Source organism: Cylas formicarius, unplaced genomic scaffold, assembly GCF_029955315.1.
Source record: "Cylas formicarius isolate icCylForm1 unplaced genomic scaffold, icCylForm1.1 PGA_scaffold_6__28_contigs__length_40554024, whole genome shotgun sequence".
NCBI classification, from domain to species: Eukaryota; Metazoa; Arthropoda; class Insecta; order Coleoptera; family Brentidae; genus Cylas; species Cylas formicarius.
The window spans coordinates 8,276,859-8,293,832 of record NW_026844347.1 but is presented as its reverse complement, the minus strand read 5'-3'; the positions used below and the strand labels follow the sequence as shown (position 1 = coordinate 8,293,832).

General features: G+C 34.0%; 1 protein-coding gene across 4 annotated transcripts in view; it reads right to left on the bottom strand.

The window, feature by feature from the left end:
- Positions 1–16,974, bottom strand: part of LOC132702882 (metabotropic glutamate receptor 2-like) — a 410,472-nt gene that overhangs the window by 70,798 nt on the left and 322,700 nt on the right. For all 4 annotated transcript variants that reach the window (XM_060671733.1, XM_060671730.1, XM_060671731.1 and 1 more), the window contains one exon: positions 10,269–10,520. In XM_060671733.1, coding sequence (XP_060527716.1) covers positions 10,269–10,520 — 252 coding nt within the window. The remainder of the gene's footprint in view (positions 1–10,268; positions 10,521–16,974) is intronic.

Genomic DNA, 16,974 nt, shown 5'->3' with positions numbered 1-16,974 from the left:
ATTTACGAATTACCCCAAGCGATTTCTTTTTGTTCCCTCATCTGAAAACTGCGCTCGGAGGACAAAGATTTTTGTCAAATGAGGAGGCAATCAGCTTTTAGGATGGGTACTATTTGAACGGATTAAAGAGATGGAACCATCGTTCAGAGAAGAAGACTGCGTACACAAAAAAAGAAAGAAAATGTCTTGTATCATTGTTAGGTCGGGAACTTTTCAAGTGACCCTCGTATTTGGGCGACACTCAAATTACTCGGAACTGGACGAAATTTAACATTTTATTACTCTGAAATAACCTATAGAATAACATTTTCTCAATGTGTGTCTTCAAAGATTAGATTTGGTTAATTTTCGTTAAATTCATAATTATAAGCAAAAAATTCAGTTATTATGGGCATGATTGTCGCTGTTAATATGAGGTAGTAGGAAGCTTGTAATTAATTGTGTGCGTGAGGGCTTTGTATGTCCTTTTGTATCTAAATCCTGGTTCTAATTTGTCGGTCGCTTTTGTGCGAACCAAGTTGCTTAAATTTGACCTTTCCCGGGATTGTCTCTGTGTCGACGCATAAAAGTTCTAATTACAAACCTAGACAGTCGAGCCCGACGCAAAAGCTCCTAATAGACACAATAAAGGGCCGTCTAACTTTTGGAATTTGCTTTCACGACGGGGATTGTTTGGTCAAAGTTCGCAGCATATTTGAAAACTCAAGCAACCTTTGTATTCTAAATAAACGTATCAAAGGTTTAGTATTCCGAACTCGTTGCTGGATATTTAAAGTCCTTTCGTTCACAGAGTAACAGGATGTTTGCGAATCTTTTTTTTTGTCCGAACACAAGCATTGGAATGGCAGTCGACAAACTCTTGCCGAATTCGTAAGGTTTTTTTATTTTTTTCACTTTGGAGAGGAAAGTCTGAGTTGTCGTAGCCGTTTCTCGACGTGACATTAATTTGGAAGGGAGAAAATATATTTTCTAAAATAAAAATATTTTTTTAACATTACATTTTAAAGAGAATCGTGTAATATGGAATTGTAGAATTGACGACAATTGGACAAATTGCATTCAACAACTCTTATCCACATCGTTCAATCAATAAACTGTTTTACGAATTCGTCAATAAATTGAAATTATCCAATTACATAATAAAATTAAAATCTCCAGAGCCAAGATTTCAATGTTTCACGTTAATATTTTTTTGTATTTCCGTCTGTAAAATACCTAATTACCCACCGATCTAGAGTGCGGGAAGCGTCACTTTACCACGTCAGTTTTGTTTCCCATGAATCCGAGCCACTTCGGACATTTCCGGGATTTTACCGCACGGATTTGGAAGCAGCCGCATGTTTTCCAAGATATTTTCCACGCTTTGATGTTGTTTTGCGAAAATGTACCCAAAAACTAACCGTCGTAGAAAAAGTATAGTATGCAACACGTTCGGTAAACTTTTTGAGACACTTACTAAATACTCGCACGAGTTATGTACAATGATTTCAACGTAATAAGGATAGGACACCGTGAGATCTACGATGTCAGCATTTGGCCACGATGGTACTATGAAGAGACCGTGAGATTCACATTGTCAGCTTTTCGGATACGAACCTAAAATTTCTTAGTTTTAAGTGATATGAAGGATTCTTGTTGTAACTGTTGCAGCAGAAACTCTTAATTTTCGATTGTATTTTGAAAATAAAGTTTTTAAAAAGTCATCTCGTTTTCGCTTGAACATAATTGGCGCAGTCGGTAGGATATAACAACTCCATACACAGTGTCACGAAATTCACGTCTTTCGAAATAATCAAAGGTAATAAAGCTTTACCTAAATTTAAGAAAACTACTTTAAAATATCAAACAACCTATAAAATTAAAACCAATTCGGGAACGTATCATAAAAATTCTGCCAAACGACCAAAATTTAAACAAAAATTAAATTCGCACGAAAATGAACCTCCTGAGGATCTTAGTGGCATCGACGTTGGCAACCCTGGCCCTTCGACCAATAAATAGTGAAGATATCAAACTAATTCCTTTGAAAAATTCCCTTCTCCCTATATATCTTGGTCCTTCTAAATTAGTTTATACTAAACACACCTTCCTTTATTTTGTTGAATTAAAAGAAGTCCATTCCCAATTCATTAACGTGCAAAACCACTTGAATATAATTATGAAACAAATTTCTGAAGAACACCCAAATAACTCTACGTCCTATCACGGCCTTCCGGAAAGCCTATTATTAAGAATAGATTACCTAATGAATTTAGTACAAAATAAATTAAAAAACCTTCAACCTCATTATAGATCAAAAAGAGGACTGATTAATGTAGTAGGTAAAGTACAGAAATGGCTTTTCGGTACTCTTGATTCGGATGATGCAAAAAATTATGACGATGCTATCGATAACTTGCGGAAAAATCAGAAAAATGTATTGAAAACTTTAAACTCTCAAATATCTTGATAATTATAACTTAACGATTTCGATTCTTCTCCGTAATCAAAACCAACTAGAGAAAGCAACTGTCGAAAACACCATATCGAATTATTACAACCTCTTGCAGGAGCAGGTAACGCCAGAAAAAGTGCTTGTTTTTTCCTGTTAAAAATACATTGGCATTTGCTAAGTGTAAAATTGATCGATACCTTAAGATCGATATTCCAATACTTATAGAAATTCCAGATACTTGCCCAATTACCTTGGGCAAGAAAAATTATTACAACGATGCCAAAATTATGAAAGGAAAGCCTTTGCTTTTACCTGAAGTCTATATAGAAGAATTGAAACCAATTACATCACACAGATTAGCGAACATCAGTCAAATTAACTTGTAAGACTTATATCAATTAAAACAGATAACAAATGAACTGCAACCGATTGAAGAATTGGCCAGCCTATGTCTACAAGTTCAATAACTAATATAATTGTTATTATGTTTTTTCTAGCGGTCATTGCAGCCCTAATGATCGTTTTTAGAAAGAAACTTCTACCGAAATGTCAAAATAATCAATCCGAACCCAATAAATCAAATCAGCCGGAGCAAACTCATGTTTGCTTCTTGAGGAGGGAGGAGTTATGTACAATGATTTCCACGTAATAAGGATAGGACACCGGGAGATCTACGATGTCAGCATTTGGCCACTATGGTACTATGAAGAGACCATGAGATTCACATTGTCAGCTTTTCGGATACGAACCTATAAAGTCTTAGTTTTAAGTAATATGAAGAATTCTTGTTGTAACTGCTGCTGCAAAAACTCTTAATTTTCGATTGTATTTTGAAAATAAAGTTTTTAAAAAGTCATCTCGTCTTCGCTTGAACATAATTCGCGGCTCTGGTCAAATTATCTCTTGACTCAAATGCCGTTTTTCTACTCCCGTCAAAAAAAGCCTAATTACACACCGATCTAAAGTGAGGGAAGCGCCACTTTACCACTTTCGTTTTCCACGGATCTGAGTTACTTCAGACATTTCCGGGATTGTACCGCACGGGTTTGGGAGCAATCGGAGATATTTCCCACGCCTTGAATTCTGACGTTTCTCAATTCTGACGGTCATGTCAGTGAATGTATTCGTGTTGTTTTGCGAAAATGTACCCAAAAACTAAAGCGTTTATTAAACATTCGCTCTGCTTGTGTCAAATAAACTTGTTGCATAATAGTATATTATTATATTATGGCTTGAGTTTCAACACGATAATTCGTTTTCTAAAATGTTCTTCAAATAATACAACTTTTTAAAAAGTTGAAGCAATCAAGGGTATTGGATTAAATGGATATCGATAAATTTTCAGTAGAAGCACGATCAGTACTTTATTGTGACCAAAATTTTGTTATGTATTAATTTATGAATTGATGACAAAACCGACGAACAAACTATGCTTTAAGTTAACATTCTAAGCACCAAAATAAATAATTCAAACTCATTCTTATTTAACGGAGAAGTAAAACTAATTTTACAATGGACGCACAGCCAACATTCCTCATCGATATCTCTTTATTCGCTGCTATAAAGGAAAATGTTATCAACATACAGTAGGCAAATTTCCTTGCGAAATAGCTTATTTTTAAGAATTACCCAACACAAAAGTATACACAGCGCATTGCTAGCTAATCGCGGTAATGAAATTATACAATTACAACGACATGATGGTTAGTTAATTCATCTTACTTTGCCACATTGAGGATTCTGTTAAGAATAAGATTGATATTGATGATAAAATTCATAAGGCAGACAGAGAAGACACACAAATAACTTTGAAATACCTTGCTTACAAATAAATAATGCTCTTAGTTGTACGTTTAATATTAATATTCCAAAATAATGCTTATGTTTTTTTGTTTCTATGTTTTGAACTTAAGGGTATTAGTTTGAATAATATAACTAGAAAATGATATTTTCTCCCAATATATTACAGTAATTCATAACAAATTGCAATTGTATTTCAAAGATAGCATAAAACAAATTAATAAAAATTTTAAAACAAATTTTAATTGAACCATTACAGGATATACCTGTTTACAAAATAAAAAGTTCCTAAATCGACAAAAAAAGTTCGATTTTGTCAAATGTGACAAAGTCATTTACTAAATTTACATTCTTCTACTACTACTACTACTGCTACTACTACTTTTCGACTGACTGGTCAGGGAGCAGCGCTTCCCGTTTATAAAATGCAGCACCTTCTGGAGGAATTACAAACCAACCAATTCAAAAGAGGATTGCGGATATGATGTTCTTAATTTTGGCTGCCATTAATTTTTAATAACGCTAATGGCATGTCTCTGGTGTAGCCTTTCAATGATTTTTTTTTACATGTCCTTAATAACTCTTTTTACGTCTTTCATCTTATTATAATTGTAGTTTTTAAGTTAAAAAAGTTAAAAGCCTAATTACACACCGATCTAAAGTGAGTTTTTGCAATATGAGTTAGCAACTACCGGGTCCGAAAATAAATTTAAAAATTCACGTTCAGTTTTGCATCTTTGCATTTGACAGATGATAAATTAATATTTGTTAGTAGTTCATTTTTCGCGCTTTTTATAATCCGAGGTGACAAGTAGAATATCAAATCGTACTTCTGTCTAACCGCTCGATCATAAAATTGACAAGCCGGAAAATAAGGCCTCGATCTGGGTCTCGTTAGGGTTGTGGCGCCAACGGAACTCAACACATACCTCGCACCAAATAAAATTTTAATCATGCCGACGAAGTTTGTCAATTGCTAGTGATTTTCTTTTTAGAAAGATTAGGTTTTGTTAAGGATAGGGCTTAGGCGATATTTGCAATACTCTAATTTTTTTGGCATATGACAACATCTTATCGGTTCATATTATAAATAAAACAATTCTCCAATAAACTGTCGTAAAAAGTTAAAACATTTCTATTTCAGAAAAGTGTTGAGTAATAAAATAGGAAATTTGGTAAAGTTCGGCTCAGTTTCCGTCTCAGCCATAGGCGTGAGTAAATTTTTTATTCCCGATCCTTAAGCCTAACGAATCCCGTGCCTCAGGTTAAATTCTCAACTTTCAGAAACATAGAAATATCCTCAGAATTAGAGCACCACTCAGTGTTTTTCGACTTGTCTGGTAAACCCACTACATTACCGTAGTAAAGATTTTTAGGTTCTGGAAAGTTAAATTTGCCCGCAAAAACGCCATTATGAAAGTATATAGGAAGATTCTTAACCAGACTCTACCCATATATGAGGACACAGACTAGACCAATTACAACCACTTTCATTCCACAAAGCTACCACTCAAAACTGCAGTCTTAGCCGCAGAAGAATAATTCAACTAACCAAAACGGACCAGCAATCGAAATAGTCCACTAAAAAACCACCGAGACTTGATCTGTCACCCAATCACTCCAAGAACACTGCTGCGTAAATTAAATTTTCATTCCGAACACCAAAATCAAAATCAGGAATAACGAAAGTAAAAATCGCCAGACAATCTCATTTTTAAAGTGAAATTCGATTCCGATGGAAGCCGCGTTATGACTTTATTGAGAGATTTGAAATCCAAACTTTAGACGCTCGAACAGAAACGCTGATTTTAACCGTTTCGAGCTTTAGATAGAACGCAATAGCGTGGAACAGTAGACGAATAGTTTGACAGTAGGCGAATTCGTTGCAGGTCCACAACCCATTCGCATAATAGAATTCATCTTTTCGTGGACCGTCGAGTACACGGAGAACATTGGGATTAAGTTCAATAATTTCCATCGAACTAGAAAATTTTTAGGTCCCTGTTTCGACCGCCAAAATTTTACCTGATTATAAACTAAAATAAAAAAAATATCTTTGTTTATGTGTGATATGGGAGAAAGATTTCTAAGATAAAAAAAGGAAAAGTATTTACCGGGTGGCCCGTTTAAGAGGGCCCTATGCCTTATCTCGAAACCTACGGGGGTTACAAAAAGAATTTGAATACAAAAGTTGTTTCTATTAAAATTATTTTTTTTTTTTTTTCCTAATCGTCACTTTTTTATAGACAGGGTGGTAAAACACAGTTACATTTTTTAAAATAGAACACCCTACATTTTATTGCATTTTTGGATGGCCCTTTCAAAGATAAATTCAACGATATATATGAGTATGAGTCTGTCAGGTACCGTTTAGAACTTATTAGCGATCATCTTCAGAATTCGGGTAATGTCTAAATTATCATTGTTGGGTTGCTTACTAACTTTTAATCAAATTTAAAATATATTAAAAATACGCGGTGTTGCCACGTTTCGCAAAGCGATACTTTTCTCAATGTGAATAGCGGCTTTAATAGCAATTAGATGTACCTAAAACACTTTTTAATTACCTTCTAAAATAAAAATAAGTTACATTTCAGAATATTAGTCCTAAAAACAAAAATACATTTACTCTGTAATTGAACTTAGAAAGTCCATCCGACGTGACACAAAAACGCTATTCCACTGGTTATGACGTCACGAGGTACGTCGAGACAAGCAACGGATTGTTACCGTACCTTTTATATTGTTTGGTTAGCTGTAGTTTGTGTTCTATTTTATTCTACTTGGTTAATTCGTGCGTTTGTTATTTGTAATATTTCCATATTTCCAATATGACTCAAAGATTTATACATACACAATCTTTAGGCCAAGAAGGAATTGTTTACGTCTGTTTATTTTCTTTATGTATAACTTGTTCCATTCAGTATTACTAGTCCGAGACAGATAATTCCACTTAATTGGAGATAAAGCAATATTTGTAGTTGCAGGTTTATTAGGAATAGAAGATGTACTGCCTTCGCCTTCAATGAAACTCTGCAACTTGGCAATCAAAAATGGGCGAAACTAGTATTTTTCATTCTTTTTCGAACTGCTGTCATTTTCTATTCTATGTAATTTTCTATATCCTGCTCCAACTGAAAAAAGACAATAAAATGGTTTTAAACCATATTTTACATTGCTTTTCGTGAACTGATAATTAATATAATGTTTTTTATTGGAGCAGAAATGGTTGTAGTTTTACAACCTGGCACATTTATTGACATGACCGCCAGGATTGACAAAATTCAAGTCGTGCGGTAATATCTCCGAAAATGTCCGAAGTGACTTGGATCCGTGGAACAAGAAACTCACGTGATAAAGTGACGCTTCCTGCACGCTAGATCTTTGTATAATTGGGTATTTTACAGATGGGAATGACTCAAAAATAACTTAAAACTGAGGAAAAAATATCAAGCTGATAACTGGCAACACGAAAACGTACCTCGTGACGTCACCGACAGCTCAGCACAGCACAATAGGCTTTTAGCGGGAAATCGTGTAGTTCAACTGTTAATTATTTATTCCGATGTTAAGATTTCACTTATGTTAAAAACATTACGGGAACTACTTTTTAAGTCTTACTTAGTATTTCCATTCAATAAAAAAATTTTTGCTGCGTGCTATTTGTCAAAAGAGCTTGACTGAAACAGTTTCAGTCAAGCTCTGGAGAAGCCAACGGGATGATTGGCGAAACGTCAGGAATTTCGACTCAGCAAAAACCGACGCAGGAGGAATCCAGAAGTTTTGTAAAAAGTATAACAGTAGCCTGTGGAAGTTTCTTTGAAAAAAAACTTTTAGGCTCTCGCTTAAAACAATGGAATTTGCTTGAAGATGTTAATATCAATGTTTTTTACAAAAGAAGATGGATTTTAATTTTGCAATAATGTAAATGGTATGTTCGAAGAATTTGGCACACCATGTCTTCCTATCAAATGTCGTTTATTTATTGACAGCTCTGCACAGAGCTTAAAAGCTGTTTTATTACACGCCGGAGATAAATTCCCACCTCTTCCTATAGGTCACTCAGTACATTTAAGAGAAAATTATGAAAATGTTGCTTAGATCTGTAAAGTATTGCGAGAACAACTGGCAGCTGATCGGAGATTTTAAGATGGTGGGAGTTTTAATGGCTCTATAGAGCGGATAGCAGAGCGGTTGCTAAGCATTATATTCAACGGTCAAAATCTGTAAAAACAGAACTATGTGTCCGAAAACAAAATTAAAAATGTGAACGGATTGTTAATGTTAATGTTAAGGCTAGTGTTAATACCACCACTGCACATTAAGTTAGGGCTAATGAAACAATTTTTTAAGAAACTGGATGAAACTTCAGACACTTTTAAGTATAGAAAAAGTTTTTTCTGAAGTTATCAGAAGCAAAGGTAAAAGTTGGAGTTTTTGTTGATCCGCAGATTAGAAAAACTTCCAACGTTGCTAAATCGTATTTAAAACGTAACTTGAAAGAGTTTTAAATCAGTAGTTGTTGGATTTTTAGGAAATAACGAACCTGGAAACTACAAAAAGTTAGTTGAGAATATACTAAAAAAAATTAAGGCTATGGGCTGCAGGATATGACTAGATAAATTTAAAAACAGCAGAAGGGCAAGGAGGACGTTTTCATTAGAAGTTTCGAACAACGTTATCAAGGCCAATACAATGAAAATATGATGAGAGATTATATTTGGGGTTTATTGAGAGAAAGTAGTTACGAACATAAAAGAAAAATTAAAAGCGTACACTTATGAATTATTTGAAAAATGCCATTCAATCGGTCTCCTAAATACAAAAGCATACGTTTCTATGTCATTTTTTATTTCATATAATTACGACGAAATTTTAATCAAAACTAAATTTTGTGTTGATCCGTGTACTCAGTGAAAATGGAGAGCGAATTTTCGGTGTGAGCACTTACGAGATAGCTTTTTACTTGCAATTTTGAGTTTCATATTGTTACATGTGGACGGATATATTATTGTTAGGTTAGAGATTATGTTAGTGTGGTCCACGATAGCTGCATGGGTTGTTGGTTGAGACACAAGAAGCGTCATCTAGGTGTAATTGTAAAAATAGAGTTTTATGGTCGACGCTGATTGGCTAGGTTTAGGGACTCATCTAAGGCTGCCACAAACCCATTGTATATTATTCTTAATTTTATTATATACTAAATATTAAAGATGTTCGTGCTAATCATGACTGCCAAGTGACTGCCGTTCCAAGGATTTCCGGAACATCAAGGTTTATCGAAAAATGGACACATTTCTATTAGCAGTTTTTAGTAAATATTTTGTAGAAAATCCTGGTTGTGCGAAGAGGTACATATGGTTATAACAAGGAAACTATGATATTACTATTCTTACTTAATGCAGAAAAAATGCTTCTAACCAACGGTTTTGAAATGGACTTAAGTTTTATTATAGTACAAAAATACTGGCATCCCTGTTTAAACATTGTCAATTTTGCAATTATTTATTCATTTACTGAGACAAGTAGTATTTATTTTGTATCGAATTTTGTGTATTTATTTATTAAGAATTATTATAATCATATATTATGCGATATATATAATGATCTACAGTTGGGCAACATATTACTTCATACTGTTACTTTAAATACATTATGGGGGAAATTATTTTGAATTTATTTATATAAAATGATATTATTCACTACATTTAATATATGTACTACATGTAATATTTAGCAAATATTTAAGGTTTGCTTTAAAATTTTATGATTTGACCTTAGATCAGAAACACTTATTAGGAGAGAAGCGCTAATGCCTCTTTGAAGACGAGGATCTCCCAAACTCACATCAAAGATATTTTCATTACAATACATTATAATCATTACTAATAAGTTATTCAATGCTGCATTCACTAATTAGCAAAACGCGACAATAAAGCATTCTAATTTACCATTGTTGCCCCATAATTACGAATTTAAAATTAATGTGGGTCGGTTAATGCTGACTAAGTTACGTAACGAACTTCGTACTTACCGACAAACCAAGGATTTCTGGGATTATTTTCGACATTTAGTGACAAGAAGTACTCCTTAAATCCTCGCACTGGATTAGCCTGAGGCTGAACCGATAAAGTTCCTTCCACTTCCGCTTCGTTCCCGTCAGATACACTCCATCGGGCGCTCCATCCATCGGATCCTATCCATGAGAATGAGCCGGTCGCGTTGAGTCTGCGTACTGCTCTCATTAGCTCGGCCACTTCCTGGTCAGATCCAAAGATTATGCATCCTGGAACAAAATTCTTCGTAATAACTGGTCTACGATAGATTTTTGGTAATCCTGAAATTACGTGTATTGTAGATGATGTCATAGGTTTTATAAGTTGGTGCACCCATAGTATTTTAGAATTAATTTTGTGCCTTGTTACCAGATTTTCAATTATCGCTTATATTTCTGAGGTCTCTGAAGTTTGGTAAGTATTTTACCTTTTTTTTCTCAAAGGAAATTCTACAACTCTTGTGGATTCCTCTTGCGACGGTTGTTGATAACTCGAATATCGAGGAATGTCAACATTGTCTAGTATAACTGCTTCGCATATTGGTGAAAGATAAAGACCAGAGTCTCAGTTAAGATAGTTTGGTTCTCGGATGTCCCCGTTTCTCCGTTTTTCGTCCATTGGGGAAACAGGATGAAAAATATCTGTGCCAAAAAAAAGGAGCATTAAGACTACGACGAATAAACTCATCACCACAAATCAAATTTTATTCTAACAAACTAAAATTCTTGCATGTAATCAATTCTTCTACCAAAGAAAAAATCTGAGAATCCATAGAAATCTTCAAACAGCCAAACAATCTTAACTACCACTCAGATCTTTACCTTTCACCAATAAGGGGAATCAGTCATTCGAGACAATTTTCATATCTACACCTTATAATTTTGAATCACATCACGCTCTTTTAAGCACTGTAATTCGCTGAATTCTATGATAGATGGTGATCCGAATTTTTTATCTCGAATATTAAGAAGCAATGGAGGAGTTAATTTGTACAATATGATCGTGCATAATATGATGTTGCTCAGTGGATGCGTAAAGTGGATTATCAAAATCAATTAAGTCTGTGGCATTTCTTTAATAGGAAGCTTAATGGCCAAATTTATTTGAAATTTTTAAGAAACAAATTGGCAATTTTATTAGAAAACGTTTATTTTAGACAGCACTTATCCAGACCGTTGGATAGGAGGGGCACTTTGTCTCTATAGTCGGCCAGATCTCCAGACCTTACTGTCCTAAAGTTTTACCTTTGGGTAGAATAAAATATATTAGTTATCAAACTTACTTACATTACCTTTCAAAATCTGAAATTAGTTCAGCCGCATTAAAGATACAATTCAGGGTACACTCCTACGTAGAAATGCATTTTAAATATTTATTTGATTTTCCCATAATATTCGGATAGAGTTATTACTGTATAAACGTCGCACTAGGCAAGATTAAAGATATTGAAATCCGGTTTTCACTGGAGTTTTGGGCTCTGGTATGACCATCAAATGACAAAAGAAAATCATATCGTTGCATTTACTTTTTTTTCAGAATTTTTGTTGTCATTATGTTAGAAAGCGCCATCTGGTTACTTAATCGCAATCATCTCACTCATAGCACGTTTGAGAGCACAGCCATTTCCGGAAATGCTGGAGTACTCTCCACCATTTTCCTTTTAGAGGTCAAATGAAAAACGTCTAACAAAAAAAATCTAGACTTGTCTCAGTTTTAAGAAAGTGTTCACTCTAAGTATCATTAATATTTCGGAACCTCAAACATAATTTCCAGCATTTTATCTCAGCCGATTTACTTTTTTTTCAAATTTGTAGGAATATCCGTTTGCCCAATCCCGTATTTACCTGACCTTGCTGTTTGCGCTTTTGTTGGAGGATGTTTCCCGACATATGTTTATATAAAAATATTCCTTTTAAGTGAAATATGCTGCTATAGTTTGGCCCATACAACGCCTTTTTTCTCTGTTTTACTTTTGCTCAAAATTTTTGCTTCGATTATATGAATATAAGAGGGGGAACCAGAACAATAAAATTTTAAGTTGAAAATGTATAATACATATATTTATTTATTTTTAATGAATAATTATTAAGTATTTGGGTCTAAACGAACGGTGATTAGTCCGTCATGGAGGTGACACGGTTCGCATCTGAAACTAACAAAATAACCTGAGTACCAAAGACTACGATTCATGAAACAAACTTAATATTACCAGAAAACAAAGATAACAGATATATCTTGCATAAAATCTGGAACTGAGTATCGGTTGGTACTAAGGGCAGAATCACTAGTGCTGATTATTCCGATCGTGCATACGTGGGATACTAAGGGCAGAGACACACGAAGTATCCTGTCGCAAATAACCACCTAGGCACTGAAGGGCAGCAACAAGCGAAACTGCAATAAACAACAGGTCATAATATACTGAAGGGCAGAACACACATCAGTACTAAGGGCAAAACACACATAGTATTTATTTCAATCACTAGTACTGATTATTCCGTTCGTGCAATGGATACTAAGAGCAGAGACACATCCTGTCGCAAATAACCACACCGGCACTGAAGGGCAGCAACACGCGACAGCGCAATAAACAACAGGTCATAATACACTGAAGGGCAGAGGCACGCGACAGTAGCCACGACTTTCAACCAACAAAGTAACAACATTTAAAATAGTTCAGGGTATATTTTATAAATTAAAAATGACACCTATCAATAAATCATTTGATACTTTGGTATTTTGCTCAATAAATCGAAATCATCATGCAATTCAACTACTGCACTCGTGAGAACAATCACCTTTAAGTTTTGGCAATTTCAAATAATGCAAACAATAGCCCGCACCACTCGAATGCACGGTTAAGCGAGAAATGCCGGAAAGATATTTCTTAAAATGTTACTGCACCCCAAAACTATGTTTATTATAAAATGACGCCCTTCTACTAATCGATATTTTGACGGAGCGAGAAATGCGGTTTTAAGAAAACATCTGGCACTCAAGTGGTTGCTTATTGAGTAGCACCTACAAAAATTTTATAGGGTAGCTTAAAAAAATATACGTCTTATATAAAGAAACAAAAAAGTACACATACAGAAGATCCCTCAATTTTGTGTATCATCATTTACGGCAGGATGATAAATGATTAGCGTTTACCTAAAAACACTACAACATACGTATCATTATTGCCTTCCGAAATACGGCAGAATAATTCTCACGCACGAAAATAACTGGGTTTACTGACACACCGACGGCGACAAGGTAACAAGGCAACAAGGTACTCAGGGTACATAAACATTCCGGGAGTCGAGTGTATAGTAAATACTTCCAAGAAGGCATTTTTGCTAACCATTCTTGTTGTTATGTTTTAATATGCGTAAAAATTTGCGTGAGAAAAAATTGTCTGTACTTTAAACTACATCTTGTTTCGCAACTTTATTCCCAGCTTATTCAATGTTTAAATAATCAGCCCATTTCATATCACATCGATTCTAGTACATTTCAGACTATTCTTTACTAGATAAACCAGGGGTGGGCAAATACTTTAAAGCGCGGGCCAAAATGAAATTTTCAAAATATCTCCGGGGCCGGTGGACTATACCGCGTATGCTTTGCACAAGCGGATGTTTTGGATGGAGTTTTTTCCCTGCCCATTTTTTTTTTTTTGACAAAAACACTAAGTGTCATTTCAATTTGAATAAAATATGTCACGTAATTTTTAAAGAAATATTATTATAAATAAATAGCTATTAGATAAACCAGTCAATGAAAGATTTTATTTTGTTACTTATTTATGTCTTAACGATACAAATTATTTTATATTGACACATAGTTATTACAATTTAACATTTATATTGCATTTCGTAAATATAATAGTAAATAGAATTCAAAAAAGAAAAGAAAAACATCAAACGTTAAAATAAATATTTAAAGTTAATGCGAAACGTGAAATCTCGAATGTTCATCTGACATTATTTCTTCAAAATTGGGTTCCAAATCACTTGTAGCAATCCTTAATACCGAGTGTAGATTTTCGTCAGTAATTTGTGATCGATATTTATTTTTCGTGGAAACCATCAAAGAAAAAGTTCTTTCACAAATATATGTCGAACCAAATAAAACTAGGTATTTTTGAACATAATTCAAAAAATGTTTGAAATGTTCGTTATTCAAAGCGCCATAAAAAGCACTCAATTCGTTTGAGTGAAAATTTTCTTTTAGTAAATTATTTGATTGTAAGTCAATTAGTTCTAGTTGAATTTCAACAGGAGCTTCTTGCACATCGAAATTGAAAGGTTGGCTAATTAATGATAAAGGTTTTTCAATAGCTTTGAAATCTTGAGATCTTCTTTGGAATTCAGAATGCAGGTCTTGTGTTATTGCACTATATTTAAAAAAAATCTGTATTTTTTAATGATTCTCGCCGTGCTTGCAATGAGGGGAAATGATTTAATAATTTATTATTAAAGTTTTCAGCAAATAAATTGAGTTTTGTCATAAATGCTTTGACGTTTGAGTGCATATTAAAAGCGAATTGGTTTTTCCCTTGTAGATTTATATTTAGTTCATTCAAATATTTTACGATATCTACTAAAAATGAGAAATCGTTTAGCCAAGCCTTATTTTGCAATTCAGGAAAATCATGTAGTTTTCCTTTTATCGACAAAAAGGATACTATTTCATCAAGCAAATATTGAAATCTGTCCAAAACTTTACCAATGCTGAGCCATCTCACTTTAGTGTAATAAGGAATTTTGTTCAATTTCTTTCAAAAATTCAACAAACTGTCGATGATTTACGGCACGTCCTCGGATAAAATTCACAACTTTGCTCACAACAGTAACGACGTGATTCAATTTCAAAACTTTTCTGCATAGCACTTCTTGATGAATAATGCAGTGCAAAAATAATATATCGTGTTCTGGTTGTAACTCTTTTACTTTGTCGCGAATTCGTTTAAGTAAGCCTACATTTTTCCCTGTTAAACTAGGACAACCATCCGTAGTGACGCTTACTATTTTATTCCAAGTTAAACTTACTTTAACTAAACACTCTTCAACAGCGAGAAAGAAGTCTTCACCAGTAGTTGTATCTTTCATTGGATGCACACTAAGAAGTTCATCGCTAATTTCACATTTCTTGTTAATGCCGCGAATGAATATTAATAATTGACTTGTATCAGTAATATCGCAGGACTCATCTAAAGCCAGAGAACAATAGGTAAAATAATCAGCAATTTTTGTTCTTAGCTGGTCAAGTAAGTTTCCTGAAATATTTTCAATCCGTCGTACTATTGTTCTTCTCGAAAGGCTTACATTTTCAAAAATATGTTTCTTTTCAGGACAACATATCTCCGACACTTGTACCATGCATTGTTTAACAAACTCTGCTTCAGAAAACGGCTTACAGAACTTAGCAATTTTGTGTGCGACAACATAACTTGCTTTTGTGGTAGATTTCTCTATATTATTTTGTTTGGTAAAAATATTTTGTTGCTTATTCAAGTTTTTTGCTAAGTTTTCTGCTACAGTTTGAAGTTCTTTTAAAGAAACTGATGCATATTTTGGATGTTTATATTTATATACGCTTATAGGAATACCGTGCAATTTGACTATCACATGAAAACTAAACTCCTTCTTCATTCAACAACTGCTTAAATTGTTTGTTATAGCCGTTCATAACATCGGCACCTAATATTCGAAATATTGCATTCGGTCATCGCATCGTGGAATTTTGTGCAGCCTCAAATCATCAGGAACAAATTTTATTGAAAGCAACTAAATATACAATACAGACACAAATATTCTAAATATTACACGGTGAATCTTTTTGTAAAATGTGAGAAAATGCATCATTTTTATTTTTGGGCTGTTTCCTTTTTGTTTTTTGAAAACTTTAAGTAAAATGGCACACTATTTGCTATGGTTTGATTTTTGGTTTACGTCTTTATGTGAATCAGCTTATTTTTAAGTGAAAAATCAACTACTTTATAAGAAATTGAATTATTACAATTTGGCTATATAACCTAAAAAACTTTTTTATAGCAAACTTAACATAATACTGTGCCACCTCTGGCTCTAATAATTGCCTGCATGGGGCTGTCCAAACCGTCACTTAAATGATTACACTACCAAAGTAGCCTAGCTACTCAGTCATGCCGAAGCAGTTTTGGCCCAGAAACGACTAAATACCTGGATTTAAATTGTTCATTTTATGCAAAGTAGATAGATTCAATGCTCGACTTTCATTGTAAAAACAATAGCAGATTGACAAAATATGCAACAAGTGTGGTAAATTGGATTTAAGTTACGAGTTTAACTAAGCGTAATAAATGACTGATTTCAAAAGTTTACCAAAGGTTAAACTTTAAGTCGGAGGTATTATCTTCCAAAACATCCTTCCAAATCCGTGGGTAGCATCTCACATATATCAAAAGTGGCTGACTTCCGTTTGACAGGCTACACAAATCTGATATTAGCAAGGAATATATACAAGCGCTATATTACATATTCAAAAATCCACAATGCGCGGTGAAGATAGGAAATGCATTCTCAAATACATTCAAGGTAACGAAGTGTCTGAAACAAGGATGCTGCTGCCTCTGGCCTACATTATTCAAAATATATGTGGAAGAACTCCGCAACTGGCGACAAAACTCTGGGGATGGGTCTCACACTGTAACTGGTA